Source organism: Schistocerca gregaria, chromosome 6 (genome assembly GCF_023897955.1).
Source record: "Schistocerca gregaria isolate iqSchGreg1 chromosome 6, iqSchGreg1.2, whole genome shotgun sequence".
Lineage (NCBI taxonomy): Eukaryota > Metazoa > Arthropoda > Insecta > Orthoptera > Acrididae > Schistocerca > Schistocerca gregaria.
In genome coordinates this window covers 123,354,543-123,382,490 of record NC_064925.1, presented here as the reverse complement: position 1 = coordinate 123,382,490, position 27,948 = coordinate 123,354,543, and the positions used below count along the sequence as shown (strand labels likewise).

General features: G+C 43.9%; 1 protein-coding gene across 1 annotated transcript in view; it reads left to right on the top strand.

Moving 5' to 3' along the window:
* The window catches only part of LOC126278750 (uncharacterized), a 103,287-nt gene extending 76,206 nt beyond the window's left edge, over positions 1-27,081 (top strand). Inside the window, exons 5-7 of the mRNA XM_049979026.1 lie at positions 10,293-10,406; positions 16,930-17,085; positions 27,025-27,081. Coding sequence (XP_049834983.1) covers positions 10,293-10,406; positions 16,930-17,085; positions 27,025-27,081 — 327 coding nt within the window. The remainder of the gene's footprint in view (positions 1-10,292; positions 10,407-16,929; positions 17,086-27,024) is intronic.
* The last annotated feature ends 867 nt before the right edge of the window (positions 27,082-27,948 follow it).

Genomic DNA, 27,948 nt, shown 5'->3' with positions numbered 1-27,948 from the left:
CTCACCATGACTTTATCGATTGGGGATGCGGCTTTGGACTTTTACGTGGGAGGAGAGGTGTTGTGGCGCCACTCCATGGACTGCCACTTTGTTCCAGGTTTCCCGTTTGTTTCCGGTGATAAACTGTCGCTTGTGTCCGATCTTCGACAAGAAATTCTCAGGATCAGCCTCGTACTTCCCAAGCAAAGCCGCACAGATGATCGTTCGTTGCTCTTAATGGTCATCTGCTAGGCGACAAGGAACTCAGCTATCTCACACGTTTAAGTACCCCAACTGGTGGAAGAGTGTGTCAACAGTACCAAGCGACACGTCCAGTAGAGGAGCGAAGTGTCTGATTGTGATCCATCGGTCACCTCGAATGAGAGTGTCCTCCGCACGTTTCAACATTGCAGCAATCGCAGCTGAGTGCTGTCGTCCGGCAAGCGTGATATCGGGACAGGTTTGCGCGACCCTGTTCCAATGATGACAGACGCCTCGCCCGTAGACTGACCGTAGTTTTGTTCACTGCCAGGTCTCTGCCAGACATTCTGCAATGAGTGTCTGTGATGCTCCGGTTTTTTGCCAAAAGAAATCCAATGACAGCTCACTGCTTGCGACGCACATCCGGTACAGATGCTATTTTAAAGGTTATGTAAAGCACCGCCACCTTCCGGAACTTCCAGAATGCGCTGATATGAACCTTGCTGGCAGATTAAAACTGTGTGCCGGACGGATACTCGAACTCGGGACCTGTAAGGACGGGGCGTGAGTCGTACTTGGGTAGCTCAGATGGTAGAGCACTTGCCCGCAAAAGGAGAAGGTCCCGAGTTCGAGTCTAGGTCTGGCACACAGTGTTAATCTGCTAGGAAGTTACATATCAGCGCACACTCCGCTGAAGAGTGAAAATCTCATTCTAGAAACATCCCCTATGCTGTAGCTAAGCAATGTCTCCGCAATATCCTTTCTTTCAGGAGTGCTAGTTCTGCAAGGTTCGCAGGAGAGCTTCTGTTAAGTTTGGAAGATAGAAGACGAGGTACTGGCAGAAGTAAAGATCTGAGGACGTGGAGTGAGTCGTGCTTGGGTAGCTCAGTTGGTGGGGCACTTGCCCGCGAAAGGCAAAACTCCCGAGTTCGAGTCTCGGTCCGGCACACATTTTTAATCTGCCAGGAAGTTTCATACCGGAACTTTATGAAACCATAAGGGCGGAAGCGGGAATATTCCACGATGTCCCACAACAAAATCTGCATTGTTTCAGTCGAAACTGGTGTGAAAAAAAATGCTGCTTTACTTACTGAACTCCCCTTTTAAATGCAAAGCAATACTTGCAACGAGGAGACAGAAAGGGGTAATATCCTACTGCGAAATCAATTATACACTTCTAGACGCAGTCACATAGTTGAAGTTTCTAAGGATAATACTTTGGCGTCTAAAATTTAACGACGACAGTAGCTTTCGAATGATGTGTCACTGCCAAGTAACATAACTCGATGAAACGTAGACCGTACGTAGAAAAAAATGCTGTAGTATAAAGCGCAACTGGAAGGAATACACAGTGAAACGATCAGAAGACGAACTTTAATTCAATCATCGGGCTCATGGTGGTCCCTTGTGCATTAGAGCGTGAAATGGCTCTTACTATGGCGTGTGGTGACCACGGACACCAATGCACGCTCTGTAACTTGCTCCTATGCTGGCCACAAGGTTGGTAAGGAGTTGGTGTGGTAGGGCGCTCCATTCCTCCACCACCACGGTTTACAACTGCTGGAGGGTCATTAGTGCATCAGGACATTATACACTCCTGGAAATGGAAAAAAGAACACATTGACACCGGTGTGTCAGACCCACCATACTTGCTCCGGACACTGCGAGAGGGCTGTACAAGCAATGATCACACGCACGGCACAGCGGACACACCAGGAACCGCGGTGTTGGCCGTCGAATGGCGCTAGCTGCGCAGCATTTGTGCACCGCCGCCGTCAGTGTCAGCCAGTTTGCCGTCGCATACGGAGCTCCATCGCAGTCTTTAACACTGAAAGCATGCCGCGATAGCGTGGACGTGAACCGTATGTGCAGTTGACGGTCTTTGAGCGAGGGCGTATAGTGGGCATGCGGGAGGCCGGGTGGACGTACCGCCGAATTGCTCAACACGTGGGGCGTGAGGTCTCCACAGTACATCGATGTTGTCGCCAGTGGTCGGCGGAAGGTGCACGTGCCCGTCGACCTGGGACCGGACTGCAGCGACGCACGGATGCACGCCAAGAGCGTAGGATCCTACGCAGTGACGTAGGGGACCGCACCGCCACTTCCCAGCATATTAGGGACACTGTTGCTCCTGGGGTATCGGCGAGGACCATTCGCAACCGTCTCCATGAAGCTGGGCTACGGTCCCGCACACCGTTAGGCCATCTTCCACTCACACCCCACCATCGTGCAGGCCGCCTCCAGTGGTGTCGCGACAGGCGTGAATGGAGGGACGAATGGAGACGTGTCGTCTTCAGCGATGAGAGTCGCTTCTGCCTTGGTGCCAATGATGGTCGTATGCGTGTTTAGCGCCGTGCAGCTGAGCGCCACAATCAGGACTGCATACGACCGAGGCACACAGGGCCAACACCCGGCATCATGGTGTGGGGAGCGATCTCCTTCATTGGCCGTACACCTCTGGTGATCGTCGAGGGGACACAGAATAGTGCACGGTACATCCAAACCGTCATCGAACCCATCGTTCTACCATTCCTAGACCGGCAAGGGAACTTGCTGTTCCAACAGGACAATGCACGTCCGCATGTATCCTGTGCTACCCAACGTGCTCTAGAAGGTGTAAGTCAACTACCCTGGCCAGCAAGATCTCCGGATCTGTCCCCCATTGAGCATGTTTGGGACTGGATGAAGCGTCGTCTCACGCGGTCTGCACGTCCAGCACGAACGCTGGTCCAACTGAGGCGCCAGGTGGAAATGGCATGGCAAGCCTTTCCACAGTACTACATCCAGCATCTCTACGATCGTCTCCATGGGAGAATAGCAGCCTGCATTGCTGCGAAAGGTGGATATACACTGTACTAGTGCCGACATTGTGCATGCTCTGTTGCCTGTGTCTATGTGCCTGTGGTTCTGTCAGTGTGATCATGTGTTGTATCTGACCCCAGGAATGTGTCAATAAAGTTTCCCCTTCCTGGGATAATGAATTCACGGTGTTCTTATTTCAATTTCCAGGAGTGTACATTACGTCAGTCCAATGCGTCACATACTTGATCGACGGGATTTAACTCGCGGGAATGAGGTGGCCAATCCATTCGCTGAAGATCCTCGCGTTCCAAGCGTCTCTCCTCCTGCGCTCTTCGATCCAGTTGGGTATCGTCAGCCATAAAAATAGGAGCCGAATGTACCCTTAAAAGACGAAAAGAAGGACATGAGGGAGGGCAGTGTCAAAATAATGCTGACCTGTGATTGTATCGTGTTCAAAGATTTGGAGTTTGGATATCACCCCCCCCCCCCCCCCCATAACACCTCGACCACAAAAACAAACTTGTTCGACAATATTCTTGGGTGATTTACTTGTCCCAGTCTCTCTACGTGCAGAATCACTACTCAGAATGAATCTGCTCTCATCCGAGAAGAGCACATGGCCCAATTTTCCCGTTGATCTAATCGCTATGCTCTTGGCACCATCACAATGCCGCGGTGGAGCATGACTTTGCGTCCCTTGCAGTCCTGTTAAATGTGGTTGCAATTGCATCCGCTTTTTGACATGGGCCCCTTATTACCTGTAGCATAATGGAGTGGTCATAGACTGCTGTAGTTGTCCGTGGTCGACAACTCCTGTCCTCCAGGCAGCAGTGCCTGTCGTTCGGAACGCTCCCCATCCACGAGAAACAATGCTGTGAGCAAATCCAAACTCCTGGGCTGCACTCGTCACTGTTCGTCCTTCATCCAGTTTCCCGACGATTCTTCTCCATGTGGAGACATCCAGATACTGTCTCTGGGCTACGTGGTAATGAAGAGCACCACCACAGTGTACCGTAACTGCTCACTGATTGGCGCACACTGTCTTTTCCTGCTCCTTCGACTGGCAGCCCCATTTGGCGCTATGGTCACGCTGGCCTCATGCCATGTGATGTCCAACTTTCCATGCACGACTGGGAGGCCTCTGGCGACTCCTTGCTGCAATTTCATTCATTTCCACCTACTAGTAAATATGTTACATTATCCTTGCATGATCCTTTTGTTGATTGATTCCAGCATAGATTTCTCCACATTTGAATGGTATGCAGTATACTCCCGACATTGCAAGTGGATCCCTCTTCACCTTTTCCGATCTGAGACACTCTTTGAACTTCTTTTTTTTTCTTTTCTTTTCGTCATCAGACTGGTTTGGTGCGGCACGCCACGAATTCCTTTCCTGTGCTAACCTCTTCATCTCAGAGTAGCACTTGCAACCTACGTCCTCAATTATTTGCTTGACGTATTCCAATCTCTGTCTCCCTCTACAGTTTTTGCCCTCTACAGCTCCCTCTAGTACCATGGAAGTCATTCCCTCATGTCTTAGCAGATGTCCTATCATCCTGTCTCTTCTCCTTATCAGTGTTTGCACATATTCCTTTCCTCGCCGATTCTGCGTAGAACCTCCTCATTCCTTACCTTATCAGTCCACCTAATTTTCAACATTCGCCTATAGAACCACATCTCAAATGCTTCGATTCTCTTCTGTTCCGGTTTTCCCACAGTCCATGTTTCACTACCATACAATGCTGTACTCCAGACGTACATCCTCAGAAATTTCTTCCTCAAATTAAGGCTGGTATTTGATATTAGTAGACTTCTCTTGGCCAGAAATGCCTTTTTTGCCATAGCGAGTCTGCTATTGATGTCCTCCTTGCTCCGTCCGCCATTGGTTATTTTACTGCCTAGGTAGCAGAATTCCTTAACTTCATTGACTTCGTGACCATCAATCCTGATGTTAAGTTTCTCGCTGTTCTCATTTCTACTACTTCTCATTACCTTCGTCTTTCTCCGATTTACTCTCAAACCATACTGTGTACTCATTAGACTGTTCATTCCGTTCAGCAGATCATTTAATTCTTCTTCACTTTCACTCCGGATAGCAATGTCATCAGCGAATCGTATCATTGATATCATTTGACCTTGTATTTTAATTTCACTCCTGAACCTTTCTTTTATTTCCATCATTGCTTCCTCGATGTACAGATTGAAGAGTAGGGGCGAAAGGCTACAGCCTTGTCTTACGCCCTTCTTAATACGAGCACTTCGTTCTTCATCGTCCACTCTTATTATTCTCTCTTGGTTGTTGTACATATTGTATATGACCCGTCTCTCCCTATAGCTTACCCCTACTTTTTTCAGAATCTTGAAGAGCTTGCACCATTTTATATTGTCGAACGCTTTTTCTAGGTCGACAAATCCTATGAACGTGTCTTGATTTTTCTTTAGCCTTGCTTCCATTATTAGCCGTAACGTCAGAATTGCCTCTCTCGTGCCTTTACTTTTCCTAAAGCCAAACTGATCGTCACCTAGCGCATTCTCAATTTTCTTTTCCATTCTTCTGTATATTATTCTTCTAAGCAGCTTCGATGCATGAGCTGTTAAGCTGATTGTGCGATAATTCTCACACTTGTCATCTCTTGTCATGTCTTCTTCTGTATATTATTCTTCTAAGCAGCTTCGATGCATGAGCTGTTAAGCTGATTGTGCGATAATTCTCGCACTTGTCATCTCTTGCCGTCTTCGGAATTGTGTGGATGATGTTTTTCCGAAAGTCAGATGGTATGTCGCCAGACTCATATATTCTACACACCAATTTGAATAGTCGTTTTGTTGCCACTTCCCCTAATGATTTTAGAAATTCTGATGGAATGTTATCTATCCCTTCTGCCTTATTTGACCGTAAGTCCTCCAAAGCTCTTTTAAATTCCGATTCTAATACTGGATCTCCTATCTCTTCTTAATCGACTCCTGTTTCTTCTTCTATCACATCAGACAAATCGTCACCCTCATAGAGGCTTTCAATCTATTCTTTCCACCTATCTGCTCTCTCCTCTGCATTTAACAGTGGAATTCCCGTTGCACTCTTAATGTTACCACAGTTGCTTTTAATGTTACCAAAGGTTGTTTTGACTTTCCTGTATGCTGAGTCTGTCCTTCTGACAATCATATCTTTTTCGATGTCTTCACATTTTTCCTGCAGCCATTTCGTCTTAACTTCCCTGCACTTCCTATTTATTTCATTCCTCAGCGACTTGTATTTCTGTATTCCTGATTTTCCCGGAACATGTTTGTACTTCCTCCTTTCATCAATCAACTGAAGTATTTCTTCTGTTGCCCATGGTTTCTTCGCAGCTACCTTCTTTGTACCTATGTTTTCCTTCCCAACTTCTGTGATGGCCCTTTTTAGAGACGTCCATTACTCTTCAACTGTGTTGCCTACTGCACTATTCCTTATTGCTGTATCTATAGCGTTAGAGAACTTCAAACGCATCTCGTAATTCCTTAGAACTTTCATATCCCACTTCTTAGCCTATTGATTCTTCCTGACTAATGTCTTGAACTTCAGCCTACTCTACTCTACTATATTGTGATCTGAGTCTATATCTGCTCCTGGGTGCGCCTTACAATCCAGTATCTGATTTCGGAATCTCTGTCTGACCATGATGTAATCTAATTGAAATCTCCCCGTATCTCCCGGCCTTTTCCAAGTGTACCTCCTCTTCTTGTGATTCTTGAACAGGGTATTCACTATTACTAGCTGAAACTTGTTACAGAACTCAATTAGTCTTTCTCCTCTTTCATTCCTTGTCCCAAGCCCATATTCTCCTGTAACCTTTTCTTCTACTCCTTCCCCTACAACTGCATTCCAGTCGCCCATGACTATTAGATTTTCGTCCCCCTTTACATACTGCACTACCCTTTCAATATCCTCATACACTTTCTCTATCTGTTTATCTTCAGCTTGCGACGTCGCATGTATACCTGAACTACCGTTGTCGGTGTTGGTCTGCTGTCGATTCTGATTAGAACAACCCGGTCAGTGAACTGTTCACAGTAACACACCCTCTGCCCTACCTTCCTATTCATAACGAGTCCTACACCTGTTATACCATTTGCTGCTGCTGTTGATATTACCCGATACTCATCTGACCGGAAATCCTTGTCTTCCTTCCACTTCACTTCAGTGACCCCTACTATATCTAGATTGAGCCTTTGCATTTCCCTTTTCAGATTTTCTAGTTTCCCTACCACGGTCAAGCTTCTGACATTCCACGCCCCGACTCGTAGAACATTATCCTTTCGTTGATTATTCAATCTTTTTCTCATGGTAACCTCCCCCTTTGCAGCCCCCTCCCGGAGATCCGAATGGGGGACTATTCCGGAATCTTTTGCCAATGGAGAGATCATCATGACAGTTCTTCAACTACAGGCCACATTTGGATACACGTTACGTGTCTTTAATGTAGTAGTTTCCATTGCCTTCTGATCCTCATGTCGTTGATCATTGCTGATTCTTCCGCCTTTAGGGGCAATTTCCCACCCCTAGGACAAAGAGAGTGCCCTGAACCTCTATGCGCTCCTCCGACCTCTTTTGAAAAGGCCGTTGGCAGAATGAGGCTGACTTGTTATGCCGGAAGTCTTCGGCCGCCGATGCTGATTATTTATCAAAATTTAGGCAGTGGCGGGGATCGTACCCGGGACCGAAGACGTTTTGATTATGAATTAAAGACGCTGCCCCTAGACCACGGGTACACACCAGAGATAATACTTTGTTGGTTTATAAATTTTCTCTGAGCCGCGACTGCACAATATACTGCCGATTTTGTCCGTCACTCTGGAAATGATTATCAAAAAGGTCATACTCGACATACTTTTTCCGATTTGTCACTTCGCCGAGTATTCGATTCTGTGACACTTCTTCCGTAACTGGTGGACTACTCTCTGCTGCTCAGAAAGCTTTCTAGGCGTTACATCTCATGTTTCAGGTGCTAAGGCTCACATATTCGTCTTGCTCACGTTACTCGCGTATTAATCATACCCATTTTCTGGCTCGGGAGGTAGAGGTATCGCTCCGTGTCTGTAGGTTTTCGAGGATATTTCATTAAGAAACTAAATAAAGCAGAACTTGGACCAAACGACACCCTTGTCAGCGTTGATGTTGTTTCTTTGCTTACCAAAGTGACACTCATTGATTTCCGGAGTATAGCGGTTCCATTTTCTCGCAAGGCAGCACCGAGGTCTTTCACGACTGTCTCACTATGAGCTATTTCACTTGGAGTGGCAACTTGTGCGAATAGCTGGACGACGTAGCCATGGATAGTCCAATTAGTACAGTTACGGCCAACTTCTTCATGCTAAATGTTGAAGCGCAGGCGAAGGACTTCGCACCTGAACCTAAGGTGTGACACAGATGCTACGCTTTCTAGATGTGCTGGTGCCACGAGAGATGGTGAAAACATGGGGTACGGCGTATATCGAAAACCGACACAAACTGACCGATACCTGCACAAACTTTCAAATAACCGCCCGAGCGAGAAAACTAGCATGATCAATACGCTCGCAACGCGAGCAAGACGAATATGTGAGCCGCAGCACCTCAGACACGAAGTGAAACACCTAGAAAGTGTTCTGAGGCCTAATCGGTACTCCACCAGTTACGTAATAAGTGATACAGGATGAAACAATCAAACATTCGGCGACGTGACACATCGGAAAAATTAATGTCGGGTACTGCCTTTTTGACAACCATTCGTGAGTGACGGACAGAATCGGCAGTAGAGGGTTATACAAAAAGAAGGAACAGGCCTTAGACATTAATTGCTCCCAAACTACAAAAAGTAGGAACACAGTTGCATCGTTTCTGGAAAGAGAAAAGTTGAAATTTTTCTGCATTCAATGTGAGCATCATGTGTTACACGACAAATATCAAAACAGCGGCTCATTTCCTGCCTCACACGACACAGCTGGTCTTTCGTTAACGGATTCACAGCTTCAACAGTGTGATATCGCAGACTTTTTAAGAGTGTCAGGCATAGGGGTGTTTTACGTAACCCCACAGTAAACGTCACAAGGTGTGAGGTCTGGAGACCTGCTCCTCCTCTCTAATCCGACTTTTTGGAATGGTGTCATCCAGGTAACGTCGGACGTGCTTAGAGAAATTGGTAGAGACAATGGGTTTCCTCTTAGCAGGACTTGGAGCTCTGTCGCATCAAAACAGAACGTTCTTTGGTGCGGTCAGTCGGAGTGTTCGAAAATAGTCTCTGAGTCGATATTTCGTTGCCGCCGGTGTTTTTGTTAAGGGCGCTGCAATCTGCCCAGTTTTGGAGGGTTGCAACTGTGGGGGGCGGCGCCGGATACGGTGCTGAGTCCTATGCAAGGAATTTGCAGCCTTGGCATCAGATCCAAGTGGGACTTAGCAGTAGCAGCTGCAGTGTTTTCCTGAAGATGGCGAACAGTTGGATCGCCGAAATATTGAATGGAGTTTTAGGATACGGCAGCAGACTTTCAACGTACCAAATACCATATACACGTAGAAAAAATTGCGTTGGAATGACTGGACGATCAGTCAACACCAGGATCACCGAGCATAAGCGGCATTGCAGGTTGGTATAGGTGGGGAAGTCGGTCGTAGCGGAGCACGAGCTGTGTGAGACCGACCACATAGTAAAATTCGCCGCTACGGAAGTTCTTGTTTAGAGAAGAGATATCACACCCGCTTGTTCAGGAAGCTGTAGAAACACACAAAGACGGCAGTAGGTTCAGCAGCAAAGAAGAAAGCCTCGAGGATGGTTCCTGGATTCCCATGCTGCACCGAACGTCCGTTGCAGGTAGCAAGGGGACAACCGCACCGGTAACGACCACGGAAAAGCCTTTAGACGCTGACGCGCCAGGTACATATGATAAAAGGTCGTAAGCTCGACTCCAGTCGACCACCATCAATGGAGAGTGAAGTTTGGACAATGCCGGCCACTGGTGCTGGCGAAACGTCAGAAAAATCATCACACAAACGTCGGCCGAAGATCTTGAGATAGCAGCCAAAAGGAAGTTTAGCATCTTATCTTGTATCTGAGATCAAAGAGCATTTAAAGAAATGCTTTACGACGAATAAAAGCATCAATGGTGCTCACTAGTCATACTGGTCAATCTTGTGTAGTAAACCTCACTGAATTCGATGACCTGTACATCTGTCTTACATTTCTATTTTTTCTTAGATCTATTCTATTTTAACTTCTACCTTCATTCATCTTTCATTAAGACACTGAATCTAGTTTCTGATTTTCTAAATTCAAAATCTGTTTCTTTTATTAACACAGTTGTTGGAGAAAGACCCACGTTCGTCTACTGTAGTCAAATCGTTGATCGGCTGCCTGGGATTTGTGATCGAGACTGCGATATACTGCCTTCCAGGGCAGATAATAATAGATCAGGTTAGTATATCTCCACAAATGGTTAACACTAAGTATGTATCTTGGGATGACTGTTATAGTATAAACACAAAATACTAAATTTTGCTAAATGAACTACAGGCGTTTGACTAACGAAATGAAGGATTGTATCGAGTTAAGTTTCCAAAAACTGTGTATTTGTTGCCGTGGTATTTCTAGAATAGTAAAATTTTGCGTCTGTTTGGATAAAATAAAGAGAGAAAAGAGAATTCTAGCTAGTTAACTACAGTGTTACAGTGACATCACACTGTGGAATAATTATGGGCGAGAAAACAAGGTACGAAAAGCGTTAAATTGAATAAAAATAAAAATTATTATTTACAAGTTTGAAATTGAGTTCCTGATATTCGTTATAATACAGATTCAGCTAACATCAGAACTGTGATGTGACAAAAGGTAATAGAAAATTGAGAAATCGATAAAACATTAAAAGAGGGAGAAAACGATTTAGTAATGGCATAGTTTATAGAAATTATTGTGGAACGTGAATAAGAAAGACAGTGATTAGGCAGGAGCTATTACAACTTAACAGTTCAGATTTATCATACAAAATTTTTTATATTAGTAAAAAACTGTTGTGTGATGAGGATGGACTCCCATCTTGTAATAAATTCTGTTATCTTCACAGTTGAAGGAATGAAAGGTACTGTATCACCAGAACAGCATCTAGAAATTAAATATTCGACTGTAAAATAGCCATTGATGCAAACATGCACAATGCAATTTACTTAGTAATGATGAAAAGTAGGCTGAAACTCAAAAAGAGTAAACCAAAAGAATGATTACCATGCAGAAAAAAAGCTAAGTGTAACGAAGGACAAGGAAATGACTGGAAGTTCGTGAAAACTGAGGTAACGGATCCGAAAGCGAAGAAACAAACCAAATCATTGAATTATTGATATAAAGATAATATATACAAACTTCTATGGTGGGAACATCGTTTAGCAAATAGGAGAAAATAAAGACAAAACGAAATTCAAAATAGAAAGGCTACCAAGAAAACTTGATCATACTGAAGAAGAAACTACAGCATGTAGGGTACTAAATGCACTGTCAGTATGTGGGATATGCAGATGACAATGTATTGTTACATATAAATAGAGAACTGGCTGGTTGAAAGAATACAACAAAACCTGTATGAGATGGAAGAATTTAGGAGAAATATGACAGAGGAAAATAATGATGTTAATCTGGAAGAAAAATGTTTAATACAGTGCTTCAATGCACGTTTCAAAAAGGAAAATACTTTTTATATGTTAAAATACGTACCTTCACCTGAAAATGTAGTTCCAACATTTTGTTGGGGAACGATCACCAACACTGATGCGATAATTCTGTGACCGTTGCAGATAATTTATACTGGCGAGTAGTTTCGAACGTAGATGTTCATTTTCGAATCAGGCCTGCACCGAAAGTGTTTATCAAAGCAAAATTCCACTGAAATACTTAGGTGGCGTCTACATAACAAACAGGCATACGACAGATGTGGAGTGATCTTATTACATGCGTGATACATTCAACAGATGCAACTGCACTGATTCAGAGCTGTTTCATGTGTTAAATGTACCTGTCACATAAATTACGTGCAAGTGTGACAAATTAAATAAAGAATTCACCTGTAAAGCTTTTCTTGCTATTTCCTGCACACATTCTGTACACACTGTACTTCTACTACGTCGTTTTGTTTGCATCCTAAATAGCATAACCGCTTACTGCTTTCAATATCTCATTTCATAACCAAATTCTCTCAGGATACCGTCACTTAATCCGTCTACATTCCATTGCTCCTGTTTTAATTTTGTTAGTGTCCGTTTTACAACTGCAATTTGATTTTCGACAACTTACAGATAGCGATTGCCCCCCCCCCCCCCCCCCCTTGTATTTTATTCTTGATAAGTATGGAATTTCAAATAATGTGTTCCAGTTAACGTTGTCATAAGTGCTATAAATTAGGATTTGTCTTTCTTCAACCTATCGTCTAAGAGAATGCATAGGGTCATTACACTCTTGCGTGTTCCTACTCTTTTTTAGAGCTCTAAGTAATCCATTTTCAGGTAGGCTTCTATCAGTCGTTTCATCCTCTGGTGATATTTTACAGTATTTTGCAACTATGACTTATGAAACTGGTGGTACAGTAATGTTAGTATTGTCCTACTGGACAATTTCAGTACGTCGTTGCCTAATAATCACTTGGAAACCCACAAGAACATCTGGTTGTTACGACTTATCTGGATTCAATATCCTTTATTTTCTTCCTTTCTGCAGTTTCTTCAGATTTCATCTGCATTTCATATTCATAACTAATAAATTGTGATCAGAGTTCACAATTACACTTGGAAATGATTCGCTGTTTAAAATCTGGTTTCTAAATCTCCGTCTTACCATTATATAATCTATCTGACTTTTTTTCCACGTACGTAACCTTCTTTCATGATTCTTAAACCAAGTGTTATCAGTGATTAAACTGCTTTGTGCAAAAATTGATAGGCTGCTTCCCCTTTCATCCCTTTCCCCGCCAGTCGGTTCCTATATTTTTCCTTTTCCTACTATCGTATTCCGCCCCCTACGTCCCCATCAAAATGAAGTTCTCTTTTCGCTTAACGTTTCGATCACTTTCTTTTATCTCACCAAACATTCATTCACTCTTTTTATCCTATGACGAGCTCGTAGGCATGTATATTTATATTACGCCGAACGATATAAAATTTAATTCCTTTAATCGAATGTATTTTCCAAGTGGGCAACTTCTTATACAATGTCTGATTTTATGCATTTGCAAGGAGAACTTGATTTTAAATCAGTAACAGTTTTATAAACAAAGGTTAAATCATATATAATGTATTTGCAGTACTATTAACAACCGAGTACAGTCACGTATACCTATAACCACATTTTTATGCTGTATAATGCTATATATCTTCTACATACTGGCCTCTTAGCATTATTCCTCTCACTCTAGTTCCGCTGCTGTAATATTAACTACATTTATCTCTGTACTGACATACTGTTATTTGTGATAGCTAAGAAAATATTAATTTACCCGCACTTAATTTCTGACGCACCTCCTAAGTATAACGGTGTACTATACTGTGGGAACTTACTAAAATTGTGATGAATGTATATGCTATAAATGTCCATGTTCTGTTTATAAATTACGTCCTGGCATTTGTTTGTAAAGATTTCTGTATCGGTGTTCATATGTGACACTGTTCAGTAAATATTATTAGGATATGTTCTACCTTCTTCCATGTTACAGTATAAGGCACAAAATGTCCTGAAACTGTATATGGACAGCTCTGTAGATCCTTTATATTTACAGTTTATATCTGACTTCTCCCGCACACATTTATAGACATGTGTCATTACTATAAAGAGGTATGTGTAGGCGTGTTTTGTACCTATGCATCAAGAAATTTGTCTTCTTGTTGTTACTCGTTAGATGTGGCTTTTAAATAGTGTGTTAATGCTGTAATTCTTGAAGCCATTGTCATTTTATATTTTAGACCATGCATTCTGAAGTCCATGCTATGCACACTTACGCATAGCACGTGATTTTTGCATGACGAGACGAGGACGACATATCAACATCTGTTGTAAGTAATTACTATCGCTTTGATGTTGTAACTTTCTTTTCATTGTGGTGTATTGTTATGCTTTTAGATGCACTTGGAAACAGGCCATGCCCAACATTAGTAGTGCTGAATGAGGTGCACTTTTGTAATACTTGTCGGTGGAATGTCTTTCTTCAAATTTATCAAAGACCGTGGTGTCCACCCAGAAGAAAATTATAATGTACAATAGTAAAGGATCGTGGTTTTGTGCCTGTCTTGGCTATGATTATTCGTTGACTATGCGCTACATTGTAGTTCACTCTATGTTTCTATACAGGGTATCTCAGCAGGAATACTAAATATTCAAAGGTATGACAGAAACGATCATTCGAAGCAAAGAAAATATAGTAAACACGAGGTCCAAAGTCCACCCCTTAGGAGCTCTGAGCTCTGATTTCCATGTTTTGAGAGGGGGTAGTGTGGACCAAAAGAAGAAAAAAGGTCCAGTGAACATAGAATCTAAAGTGCGTACCTTAAGAGCTATAAGCAATCATTGGTCATCGCTACTGTGAAACACATCTCTTCTAGTGAACAAGTTCTCATAGTTCCTCAGGTATGGATTTTGAGCCCATGTTCACTAGACGTTTTTTTTTTATTTTGTTACAGTTCTACCTCCTTCCAAATTATGGAAAGTAAAGAGCTTGCAGTGGAACAGATTTGATTCACGGTACCGAAGATGAAGAAGTTCTCATAGCCCATAAGGTAAATTGTATCCTTCCTGCCATTTTAGAGTCCACAGTTTAGTAGCCTTTTTTGCTTGCAGTGGTCTTTCTTGTCGTAGCCCTAAATATTAATCGTTTTCCCTGTTACACCCTGTGTTGTTGTTCACTATTGGACCCATTATTGCATTGCAGCAAATTGATTTTTTTTACTGAAAATACTGTATCCTTCCTGCCATTGTACTTCACTATTTCCACATCTAACTTCAACTCATACATTTCTCTCTTCAAATTCTGTAACTTAACTACCCGATTAAGGAATCTACTTTTATATGCTCTGACTCGTAGAATGGCAGATTTTTTGTTTTTATTTTGTTTTTATGACAACATCCTTCCTAGTAGCCCCTGTCCTCAGATCCATTTGGGGAAATGTTTTATCTTGGCAATATTTTACCGAAGAGGATACTGTCATTATTAGGACAGGGGCACAGTAGGCCTACCTGCACGACCACAGGAAAAATAACTGGTGAGGTTTCTCCTTGTTTTCATCCGTTTGGAGTACCAACACTGCAAGGTCATGTTGGCTAATGTTATAAGACGGTTTCTTTCCGTCATCCAGACTATTGCTCTAGAAACTACAAAAAGGCTATAACCCCCTTAAGGAAACATACGTTAATCTGGACTATTCATATTAGGTTTATGAGAAGAGTAATGAGACCGATTTTATATGCATGAAATTTTTATATATATATTTTTTCAAACAACAATATTGTCTCCTTCCAAGCCGTTACCTTCGACAGCTACATACCGACGAATCGTTGTTCCCAGTCTTGGTAGCAGCGGTGAAAAGCCTCAACTGGTAGAGTCTTTATCATGTGGGTGAGATTTTTTGAATTATTTTTAGAGTCCCAAAATTACGTCCTTTTAATACATTTTTCAATATCGGCAAAAGAAAAAAGTGACATAGACATAGATATGGCGAAGAGGGGGGCTGTGGAGCAACAGGAATGCCTTTTGAGGTCAAAAATTCCGTTATGGAAGTGGCCGTGTGACATGGGACGTTGTCATGATGCAGCATACACTTGTTGGCAAATTACAGTTTCTCTCGGTGCACCCTTTTCGCGAGACTTTCAAGGACTTTTTTCTAAAAAACTTGATCGACAGTTCGTCCTGGAGGAACAAATTCTTTATGCAACGATGTCCCTACTATGGTCGAGATGTCTCAGGTGCCAAACCTCACTTTGCCACTTTGTCTCAGGATCAAACTAAATCCAAGATTCTTCACCTGTGATTACATGACAATTATTCGTGGTCACTGGCAGTTATCTCAAGAATATCAATGCACACGTTTCTTCGATTGTTCTTTAGTTCAGTTGTCAGGGTTTTCGGCATGATTTTTGGCACAAAACTTCCACATGTGCAAAACTTCGGGCAAAATTTGAAGTACGGCGAAAGCGATTAAATTTTGCAGGTTATCATCCATAATCCTTGTTAAACACCGATCTGATCTCATAAGAGGACGCACACGTTCGAGGTTTCATCGGTTTTTGAAGTTGAAGGTCTCCATGAGAGAGGTTCATCTTCAATGTGTTCTCGGCCTCTCCAAGAATGATTTGTACCAGCGAAAAACTTTTGCTCTTCATAAGGAATGTTCCCCACAGGCCTGGTTCAACTTTTCAAAGGTAATACTTGCGGATTCCTCAGTTTAACACAAAACTTTTTGGCATAACGTTCATTGTTCTGAATACCGCTGTTTCATTTTCGTAACACACAAGATGAACACTACTTTATTGAAGGGACACTCAATAATTACGTGATGGCTGTAGAGCTGAAACTTGGACTGAGTAACTCGAAGAAATGAACGCACCGTTCTACACTGGTAGAACAACACAACGTTGCCAGATCGCTCACAGTGTTGCCAACCACACTAGTTGTCCCACACTCTTCATAGGTACCCCGCTGATGTGGTTGCACATACTGTACGGCTGCCTGTGTTACTGAGACAAGCAAGCCCCATTCCTTGACGAGGTCCATGGTCATTGTTTAGTCACGGACAGTTATTTGAAGAAAAAGTATTGTAAAAAACCTTACTTGTAGCTTAAGACCTAAACAAAAACAAGATTTCAAGTTATGTAAGAGAAGAATGTCCCACAATTACACTGATCATTCATGTCCTCATATGACGAGTGAAGATCATCTACAGTCGTTTTCCTGAGCTGTCTTGGTCTCTTGCAGAGTGAGCGACTCGTGCACTCGGCATTCAGCTCCCACTGGTCAGACACCGACGGCCGTTTCAAGAGCTCGCTACTCATCTTCATGGTACGTGCAGGGCAGCCTCTCCGCCTCAGAGTGGGGAAGCTCATCACCATCTCCAGGGAGACTTTCCAGGAGGTCAGTCACACACACACAAACACAAAAATGGTTCAAATGGCTCTGAGCAGTATGGGACTTAACAGCTGAGGTCATCAGCCCCCTAGAACTTAGAACTACTTAAACTTAACTAACCTAAGGACATCACACACAACCACGACGGAGGCAGGATTCGAACCTGCGACCGTAGCGGTAGTGCGGATCCAGAATGAAGCGCCTAGAACCGTTCGGCCAGTCCGGCCGACCACAAAAACACACACAGACACAGACACACACACACACAAACACACACACACACACACACACACACACACACACACACACACACACTATCCGAGTGTTAAATACGTGAGGCGTTCAATACGTAAAGCAGCACATTTTTTTCCCGGCCAGTTTCGGTTAAATAAATGCAGCAATTGTTTTGGATATCGTGGAATATTCCCGCTTCAACCCCTCTATTTTCATGAAGTTCCGATGTGTGGAGGCGCCATTGTAGCTGTCAAAGTGGCGTCTGTAGAGGAGGTGCGTTCTAAACAGAAAGCTGTCATTGAATTTCTTTAGGAGGAAAATCAGAGCATCCCTGATATTCATAGGCGCTTGCAGAACGTTTACGGACACCTGGCAGTGAACAAAAACACAGTGCCTGTCATCATCGCAACAAGGTTGCAAATGTCGGCAGACCACGCGCATCCGTGACTGCTGCAATGTTGGAATGTGTGGCAACTCTCATTTCATGTGATCGACGGATCACAATCAAACACCTCGCTGCACAACTGGACGTTTCTGTTCGTAGTGGTGACACACTTGTCCATTATTGGTCTGGTACCCCACGCCGCTGAATTTGTATCCCCGCCAGACGTCATGGACATCGAACTCCACAGAGGTCTCTGCATCATTGCGCCGTAAGCTGTGGCGGAGCGCGCCTCCTGGCCCGCAATTACAGTGAGGGCGCCACAGTGGAACACGTGGTTGCAGATCGCCAATAGCGGCGTCCCCGATAGCGTACTTAAGCACCTGCCTCTCGCTCAGCCTGGCCTGGTGTAACCAGTGGCTCCTGAATATCAATCCTTCCAAGACCCAAACAATCATCGTAGGTCATACCACTCGCTCCTTCCGGCTCCTGGATTTCTGCCTTACTGTCTGCGCCTGTCCTGTCTGCCTCACCCCCACCCTCACCTACATTGGCCTCACCACTGACCGTCACCTCACCTGGATCTCTCATCTCCGCTCCATCCAATCCAAAGCCCACAATCGCCTCAAACTCCTCTCTGGCTGGACATGGGGGTTTCACCCCTATACCATCCTCCACACCTAAAAATCCTTAATCCGCCCCATCCTCTATTATGCCAGTCCTGCCTGGATATCTGCCCCCCCCCCCCGCCCCAAATTCTATAAATCCCTCCAGATCCTTGAGAGTCATGCACTCTGCCTCGCCTTCCATATATGCCTCCCGTCCCTCACACGGATCCTCTACGATCTCATTCCTTTCCCCCATCTGCTCCTATTCATCGATCATATCCGCATCCTCTACACCTCCCGCCGCCTTGGCCCCCTCTCCCCTGGTTGCTCCTCTTCTCTCCCATCCTTGCCCCCTGCCACATCTTCACTGTTGTGTCCCCCCCCCTCCATCTCTACACCCTTCATCTCCTTTCCCAAGGTGGCTTCCATCAATTCCCCCTCCCAGATGATGCCCTCTCTCCCTTCATTTATTTCTCCTATCAACTCCGATCCTCACTCCCCCTCCTTTCCTCTGTCCTTTTCCCGGGCTCCCTCTCCCCCCTTCCATCCTCTTTTTTCCCCACCTCCCCTCTCTCTGCCCACTTCTCTCCCCCGAGTCCTTTTGCATTTCCCTCGTCTGCCTCCTCTCATTCCCTCACGCGTCTGCCCTGCCCCTCTCCCCCTCTATGTGTCCTCTCCCTCCTTTGTGCCCCCTTTTCGGTTTTTCCTTCCTCCCTCCTTGTTTTCCCCCCTCCTCCAGTTCCCCTCCCCCCCCATCTGCCTTTGCTCGGGAGTGTCATCTTTGTGCCGCCATTTTCGTGCAGTGTTTTACAGTGACTGTTTTACAGTGTGTGTTCCTTGTTGTGTTTTTTGGGAAGTGTTGCGAACTGCCATCATACTGTTATTGGGTGTGCTTTCTATCTCTTGCGAACAGAAACCAGACTGTCGCCATGTTTTTTAATTGTGTGTGTACTATGTTACTTGTCTGATTCCTGTGTCTTTTATAAACATTGCCAACCCCTTTTGCTTTCTTTTTTAACTTTCCGCATTTTCCCGCCATTTTACACTTTAAGTCACCATTTTCTCGCCTGTTTTTCTTGTTTCTTTTCTTCTTCCGTTTTTAAAAACAAAGTATGTAGGCTGTAGAGCAGCGTACTAAGCTGCTGCCAGCCCGCCCCCTTCGGGGAAATTGAAAATCAATAAAGAAAAAAAAACAAAAAAAAACAGCCTACCGTTCTAGCCTTGCGTACGTCTCAGGACATATCGCCTCGCATTAGGCAGCGTATTTGTTTTCGTGTTTTCTTTACGAGTGGACGTGGTTGTGTTGTTTCGTTTCCTCGACTCTGTTGTGCGTTCTAGTTGTGCCGTAAGGTCCTTCGTTGGTAGTGTCCGTCCTCTCCCGTTGTGTTGTTGTTCACGGGCCGCTCCACGGGTCCTGCCGCGTTCCGCCACTTCAACCACGCGACTGTCCCGGTCGCCGTTACAACAGTTGGGGCACTCAGAGGTATGTGCATGTTGTCTTCTTCGCCGCATAACAGAAGACCATAAAGAGCAACAAGGGCAGTGCGTGTGGCGTGGCTTGCGCTTTATGAGACTCATCGTGCACAATGTTTTGCCGAACATCATCGCAGGCGAAATATCACTCTGAACCGGAAACAAAACGATAATCTCCTCTGGAGAAAAAATTCAAAGCGACGCCCTCTGCCAATACAGTCATGGCGGAGGGGTCATTGATATCCTCCCTCATGGTGCAACGATCAACTCTGCAGCGTATTGTTTTATCATCAGGAAACTGAAGAAAGAACTTCAGTGTGTTTGTCACCACATACATGCAAACGAACTTCTCCTTCTCCATGACAACGCAAGGCCTCACACTAGTTCGCGGACCCGAGAGGCGCTCAAAAAACTTCATTGGTCTGTTCTTCCTCATCCACACTACAGCCAGCATCTCGCCCCATCCGACTTACATCTGTTTCGCCCAATAAGAGTTGCGTTCCGCGGGACGCACTATGTTGTGGATGATGGGGAGGTTATCGATGCTGCAAGATGTCGGCTCCGACGTCTACCATTAAGGTGGCACTATGAGGACATTCAGTACTCCCAGGAAGGTGGCTTAAGGCCGTCACAATGATCGGAGATTATGTTGACAAATAGGATTTTGTAGCCAAAAGATTGGGGAACTATATAGTGTGTTGGAATCCTGAATAAAACAAACCTGGTTTCAGAAAAAAAGTATTGCATCACTTCTTCAACGCCCCTCGTAGAAGTTGTAGAGAGAACAGGAACCTTGGGAAAACGTAGAGCGACTGTTACAGTAATCATTGAGGTACATCTCGACATCTTCCCCACTGGAACTGGGACACTCTTCCTGTAGGCGGGTAAAATTTCGCATATTTTTCTAACAAATGTATTCTGCACTGTGTTGGAGGCAATGTGTGTAAACCATCTACATCTCACTACCACTCTTTAATTGTTTACCACACCATCAGTTGCAAGGGAAGGTGGAAGTGCGTGGGGGCAAGACCCAGATTATGGGGGTGAGTCTCAGACTATAGGAGGGATAATTAAAAACTTTCCCGAAAGCTGTATGAAATCCGAAGTAGAATATTTGATGAGGCATGGAACATATATCCCTTTTTCATTTCACTGGCTCTTATACGTTCCATGACTCAATATATATAATTACGTATGCATTGTTTATCTGTTCTGGAAATAGAGAATATCGACCGTTTTTACCTGTTATTAACATTGTTTCTGGCAAGATATCAGTCCCACGGATTTGAAGATTTTGAGAACGTTTTAATTTTACAACGATAAATGTAAAAACGTCAGGCAGGAGGCAGGCGACCATTATTTTCATAATCAACAGTTCTGCATCGGTCCTTGATGTCTGATGATGGATGAAACGAACATTCGCAGACTGGTCTGCGAATATTTGTTACATATACAAGTTGAAACGCCATATCTACGCGAAGTAATCACGCCTGGATATCTGGTGATGGATAAATTTCACAACGCACCATGTGAGCAATAACGTCATTCCTTGCCTGATATTTGACTTTTATCGCTGCGATCCAACCAGCCTGAATGCAGAACTACTCATTGTTTTAATTTCAAGTTTGATATCGGATAATAAATAAAAAAGAGATATTTTTTTCCTGTGATATAAATTAACAGTTTTCTGATTTTTTCATTTACTTTTATTGAGGTACCTTGTTTCCTGCTAAATTGCATGATTCTCGGATACCGGGAAGTACACTATAGGTTTTAATGACCTAAATGGTCTTAGCTTTTGGCTGCAGTGACTTAGAAGCTTACATTTATTACAGCGCCATGAACATGTACGCCTTGGCATGTGACATAAATTTCAACTTGATGCGTCAACTCGTTCCTCATAAAAAGGAGTCATAACAGACGAACGGACAGAGCCAAATAAGAAATGACAAAAATTATTATTTACAGTTTTCGCATTTTTCCGTTGGTTGTACGGTGAAACACTCCTTTTTGCCAAATCTCTTGTTTCTAGGCAAATAGGAAGTACCATATAGGTTTTGATGAGTGAGGTTGCGAGTGGTGAAATATGTTACATAAATGGATTTATCTTTTGACTGCACTGACTTAGAAGCTTTAATTTTTTACACCTACAAGGGTCTATAGCCCCCTCCAGTATGTGACATAAATGTCAACTGTCCGTTCCTGGGAAAAACGGTTTTTGACAATCGGACAGACAGATGGACAACGAATGATCCTATAAAGGGTTCCATTTTCGCCTATTTAAGCACTGCACCATAAAAGTTAAGTAAACTTATTATTATTTCACAAGCAATCGCAATAAATGGTGATACATTAATCCCATTGTGAATCAAGACGGTCAGTTCCTTCATGCAAAAATGTTTGCCTTTGCCTAAGGAACCATCATTGTGCCTAGCTGTTCAACTCTTCGTCTGAAGCAAAGCGATGGCTAAGAATGCCTTTATTCAGGACTCCAAAACTATGGAAATCTCATGGGGATGGATCGGTACTGTATGCAAGATGTGTAAGGGCTTGTCAGTGTAACTTATGCTGCATACTAGAAACAATCTTGGTAACATACTTAGTAAGAAGAGACCTGACCAACTTTAAGTATTCTAGATTTCACATTCCTGGTACTGAATAGCCATATTTGATTATGAGGATGGGTAAACTTTGTACTCTGGTACACTTCGTAATAAGTATGGCTCTGTATTGCACACTGTAACCTGTTGGTATAATTAGCAGTATATTGAATTTTGGCTCTTTCATGGGCATGTATCAAGAAACAGTATCAGACAACGGAGCTCTAGCCTACAGTGTACGTAGACACACCGTATTTACCGCGTGTGTTATGGAGGCGGTCGTTTAGCGACTGAAACTTGTACTCAAATGTAATGTAATATATTTTTGCGATCAAAACAGTTAAATGATTTACAAATTTTATTGAAACTTTTGTTCAGAAATACATAAGATTGCTTTTCTCCTAGCACATAATAATGCGTGTTCCTGAATTTATCTCAATATTTTTGTACTTCCTTTTCTCATAGATCAACTGAAATATTTCTCGTGTTCTTCACATGTACCTCCTTGTACCGATGTATCCCTGTCCAGTATCAGTGATTGATCTCTTTGGTTCAACCTCCTACTTTGGCGTTAATTACAGCAGTACGTACAGCCTCAGAGAACTTCATACACATCTCATGGTTCCTCAGTACCTCAGTAACCTATTTCTTTGCACATGATTCTTCTGGACGAGTCTCTGAACCATCAGTACTATATTGCAATTTGAGTCTATATCTTCTCCTGTGTAGCCCTTTCATCGTATTGTTTACCTTTACTTCTGTGGGTTTCTGACTGACACAAAAGGAAGGGTGATAGCTAAGAGATACACCATATGTCCCCTGAATAAGCTGGACGATTTTCCATATTACAAGATCACAGTAGTGTTCTGAGGAGCATAACATATTACACATACCAGTCATCAATTTTGGACGGTATGGTCCTAGTAGATACATATTACATGCCAGTGAGTGTTATGTATGAAGTCACACACCATGTGCGCAACGACGGGAATCGTGTGACTTGTCTAGAGGACCACTTGCGTGGTCTAGTGGTTAGCGTTTTTGGCGAGTGACACGTAAGTTTCGACCTCATTTCTTGTGAGCTCTGACAACTTTTCGGATGTAGAAATATCTGTGAGAGGGTTCTCTCAGCCTCGTAAATGCAACTGAGGAACTGCTTGAATAAATGAGCTGCTGTAGCGGCGTCAGTTCGAAAGGTTTTCAGTAGGGTGGGAGCACAGGACCTTTTACCTGTCGCCATCTACTAGTAGGCAAGAGTTTGTGGAATCAGTGTTAGGACTATATTGCAAATTTAGACTGTAAATCTTGACAATAACGATTATATGGGAATAATAAACCTACGTTGGCTGTGGACGAGCTGTTCTAGGCGCTTCTGTCCGGAACCGCGCTGCTACTACGGTCGCAGGTTCGAACCCAGCCTCGGGCATGGATGTGTGTGATGTCCTTAGCTTGGTTAGGTTTAAATAGCTCTAAGTCTAGGGGACTGATGACCTCAGATATTAAGTCCCATAGTGCTTAGAGCCATTTGAACCAAACCTACGTTTATCATGGACTATATACTGAAGCATACAATGTATAGTGCCTGTTCTTTCGGGCATGTGCGACAGAAGAAACACCACGCGGAATCCGCAGCTGTCTCACATGTTATGTAAATTGAACGTGGAGGAGGGAGAAAGGAAAGGAAAGGAACTGATGATGCGTCGGGACTTTCCTTTCCTTTCTCCCTCCTCCACCTTCAATTTACATAACATGTGTGACAGCTGCGGATTCCGCGTGGAGACTTTTCTTTCGGACATGTCCGGAAGAACAGACACGATACATTTTCGAAAGACCGACATCACGCATTCATATACACTATGTGATCAAAAGTATCCCGACATCTGGCTGAAAATTACTTACAAGTTCGTAGCGCTCTCCATCGGTAACGCTGCAATTTAATATGGTGTTGGCCCACCCTTAGCCTTGATGACAACTTCCACACTCGCAGGCAGACTTTCAGTCAGGTGCTGGAAGGTTTCTTGCGGAATGGCAGCCCATTCTTCACGGAATGCTGCACTGAGGAGAGGTATTGATGTCAGTCGATGAGGTCTGGCAAGAAGTCGGCGTTCCAAAACATTCCAAAGGTGTTCTATATAGTTTATGTCAAGACTCTGTGCGACAGTCCATTAGCGGGATGTCATTGTTGTGTAACCACTCCGCCATAGGCCGTGAATTATGAACAGGTGCTCGATCGTGTTGAAAGATGCAATCGCACATTCCCGAATTACTCTTCAACAGTGGGAAGCAAGAAAGCTATTAAAACATCAGTGTGGCCTGGGCAGTAATAGTGCCACGCTCAACAACAAGGGGTGCAAGCCCCCTCCATGAGAAACACGACCACACCGTAACACCACCGCCTCCGAATTTTACTGTTGGCAGATGACGTTCACCGGGCATTCGTCATACACACACCCTGCCATCGGATCGCCACATTGTGTTCTGTGATTCATCACTCCACACAACGTTTTTCCACTGCTCAATCGTCCAATGTTTACGCTCATTACACCAAGCAAGGGGTCATACGGCATTTACCGCCGTGATGTTTGGCTTATGAGCAGCCGCTCGACCATGTCATAGTACTTTGGGTGTATCCTGATGCAGTTTGGAATTCTGCGTGATGGTCTGGATAGATGTCTGTCTATTACGCGTTGCGACCCTCTTCAACTGTCGGCAGTCTGTGTCAATCAGAAGACGAGGTCGGCCTGTACGCTTTTGCGCTGTACGTGTCCGTCCACGTTTCCACTTCATTATCACATCGGGAACAGTGGACCTGGGGATGTTAAGGAGTGTGGAAAATTAGAAAATTTGTGGTAAGGTCTTATGAGACCAAACTGCTGAGGTCATCAGTCCGAAAGTTTTCGCACTACTTAATCCAACTTAAACTAGCTAACAACACACACACACACACACACCATGCCCGTGGGAAGACTCGAACCTCCGACGGCGGTAGCCACACAGGCCGTTACAAGGCGCCTAGACCGCACGCCTAACCCACGCGGCGAAAAATGTGGAAATCTCGCGTACAGTTTTATGACAAGTGACACCCAATCACCTGACCACGTTCGAAGTCCGTGAGTTCCGCGGAGCGCTCCATTCTGGTCTCTCTCAGCGGAGCTCCCCATTCTGGTCTCTCACGATGTCTAATGACTACTGAGGTCGCTGATGTGGAGTACCTGGCAGTAGGTGGCATTATAATGCACCTAATACGAAAAACGTGTGTTTTTGAGATTGTCCGCATAATTTTGATCACATAGTGTAATTGATACGCCTTGATGGAATATGAATCCAAAAACATCAGTGCAGATGCAGATTTGCGTCGTCCTCCAGCGGTAATCTAAAATTAGCGAGCACGGGGAGGGAATATACTGGGACTGCGAGCAGGTGGCGCTAGGTAGGTGTGTGAATAGGCCGGGAAGCGTGCCGAGATATTCCACGCAATTGCGATAATCACTGTGGCTAGGTTGCGCACTGGTTAACGCAACTGCCTCGTAAGCCGGAGTCCTGATCCGGCACAGATTTTCACTCGTCGCTGCTGATTCCGCATAAAATCCCGAGAGTAGCTGATATAATAAATCCTTACTTTTCCACCTCTCCCCTACCCCAAATCCACCTTAAATTTACGTAGTATATATATGAAGGAAAGGCAGACAAACAAGAAAAAAAAATGGCTCTGAGCACTATGGGACTCAACTGCTGTGGTCATAAGTCCCCTAGAACTTAGAACTACTTAAACCTAACTAACCTAAGGACATCACACACATCCATGCCCGAGGCAGGATTCGAACCTGCGACCGTAGCAGTCGCACGGTTCCGGACTGCGCGCCTAGAACCGCGAGACCACCGCGGCCGGCTGACAAACAAGATCCTCCCCGTTATGAGTCCTCTTCCTCCGTCGGTCCCCAACCCCTTTCGTTTTTCGTCTCCTCCCCCTTTTTTCCCCTAATCTGTCCAGGTTCTCCCCTCCCATCTGTCCTTGACTGTGATGTGTCATCTTCGTGCCGACTTTTTAGTGCAGTGTTTGCAGTGATTGTTAAGTGTTGTGCGTCTTTTCCGAAGTGTTGCGAATGGACATTATACTGTCGCTGGGTGTGATTTTTATATCTCTTGGGAACAGAAACCAGACTGTCGGCGTGTTTTTAATTGTCTGTCTACTATTTTACTTGTCTGCTTCCTGTGTATTTTATTTGCATCTCCCACCCTCTGTTTTATGTTTTAACTTTCCACAATTTTCCGCCGTTTTACAATTTAAGTCACGGTTTTATCGCCTGCTTTTATTGTTTCTTATCTTCTTACGTTTTAAAAATTCTGTAGGCTGACGAGCAGCGTACTAAGCTGCTGCCAGCCCGCCCCCTTCGGGGGAATCAAAATTCAATAAAGGAAAGGAAAACAAGGCAACTGCATTCAATTTAGATACCATAATTCACAATTCACTGCGACTAATCGCGCTGTAAATCGGGTCACATGACATACTTCACTCTGGAGGAGATAATTGTTATTGCAAAGTTGAATCAACCCTACAGGTCGAGGAAATGTATAACTAATCTTTAAAATTCTCTTTGCACTGATTCAATGGAACTTTCATTGGCATAAAATGTGTGTTGTTTTGCAGGTGATGAAGTTATCGTATCAGCTCTTCAACTTGGTGTACCAATTGCAGAGCAGCTAGGAGTGGAACAACGGTCGAATCATGCTCGGCAGTGTCACCGTTTCCGACGAACAGCTTCTCTCTTCAACGGATTTTGCAGTAGAATATCGACGGGCGCTATTGTTGTGGCTGCACGAACACCGCACATTGGTGTATCCTTCTCACATAGACAAAAACACTTTGCGCTTTGCACACTGTTTCATCTGCACGTCAAACATTAGACAAATTAAACATTTACATTCTTCCTTAAAATTTTAAGTGATACTTACGATACTATACTTCTTGCTGCTTTAAACGAGCATTCTGTAAGAAAAACTGTTACACTCTGTATTAAAAATAAATGGTTTGATTCAGTATTCAATACTTCAACTTAAGCTGGCATATCACGTCCCTCCTCTTTACCAAGCACTGTGTCACATCCATGAAACGGACATACACGTAGTTATTAAAAAATTGAAACATCATCTCGACTACCTATCAATTGTGCGCCAAATTACTGTGTTGTATATTAATATGATAACCCACAAAGAACTTGTTACCAGTGGTTACAGACTAGTAAAGAAAGCGTTTTGGGTGCTTCAACTCACAAAACGAAGACAATGACATTTCAAACGAGAGATCCAAAAGGAGAACTTAATTCTGCCTTAGTAATTACCTAATATTCTTCTTGACAAAAAAAAGTGAAGCCTCCGGAAGACATGACCGGACATCAACATAACCTCATACACGTACCCGCCATCGGTGGCTATCTAAATGATAGTTGCAGTTCTCTGTGACAGGCAGAACGACAGCCAGAATGGATAACTATTGGCCTTGTTTAATGCTGTTAGCAGACCCGGAGGCTATGTAAGAGGCATGAACAGCGTTTGATGCAGAGTGAACACACTG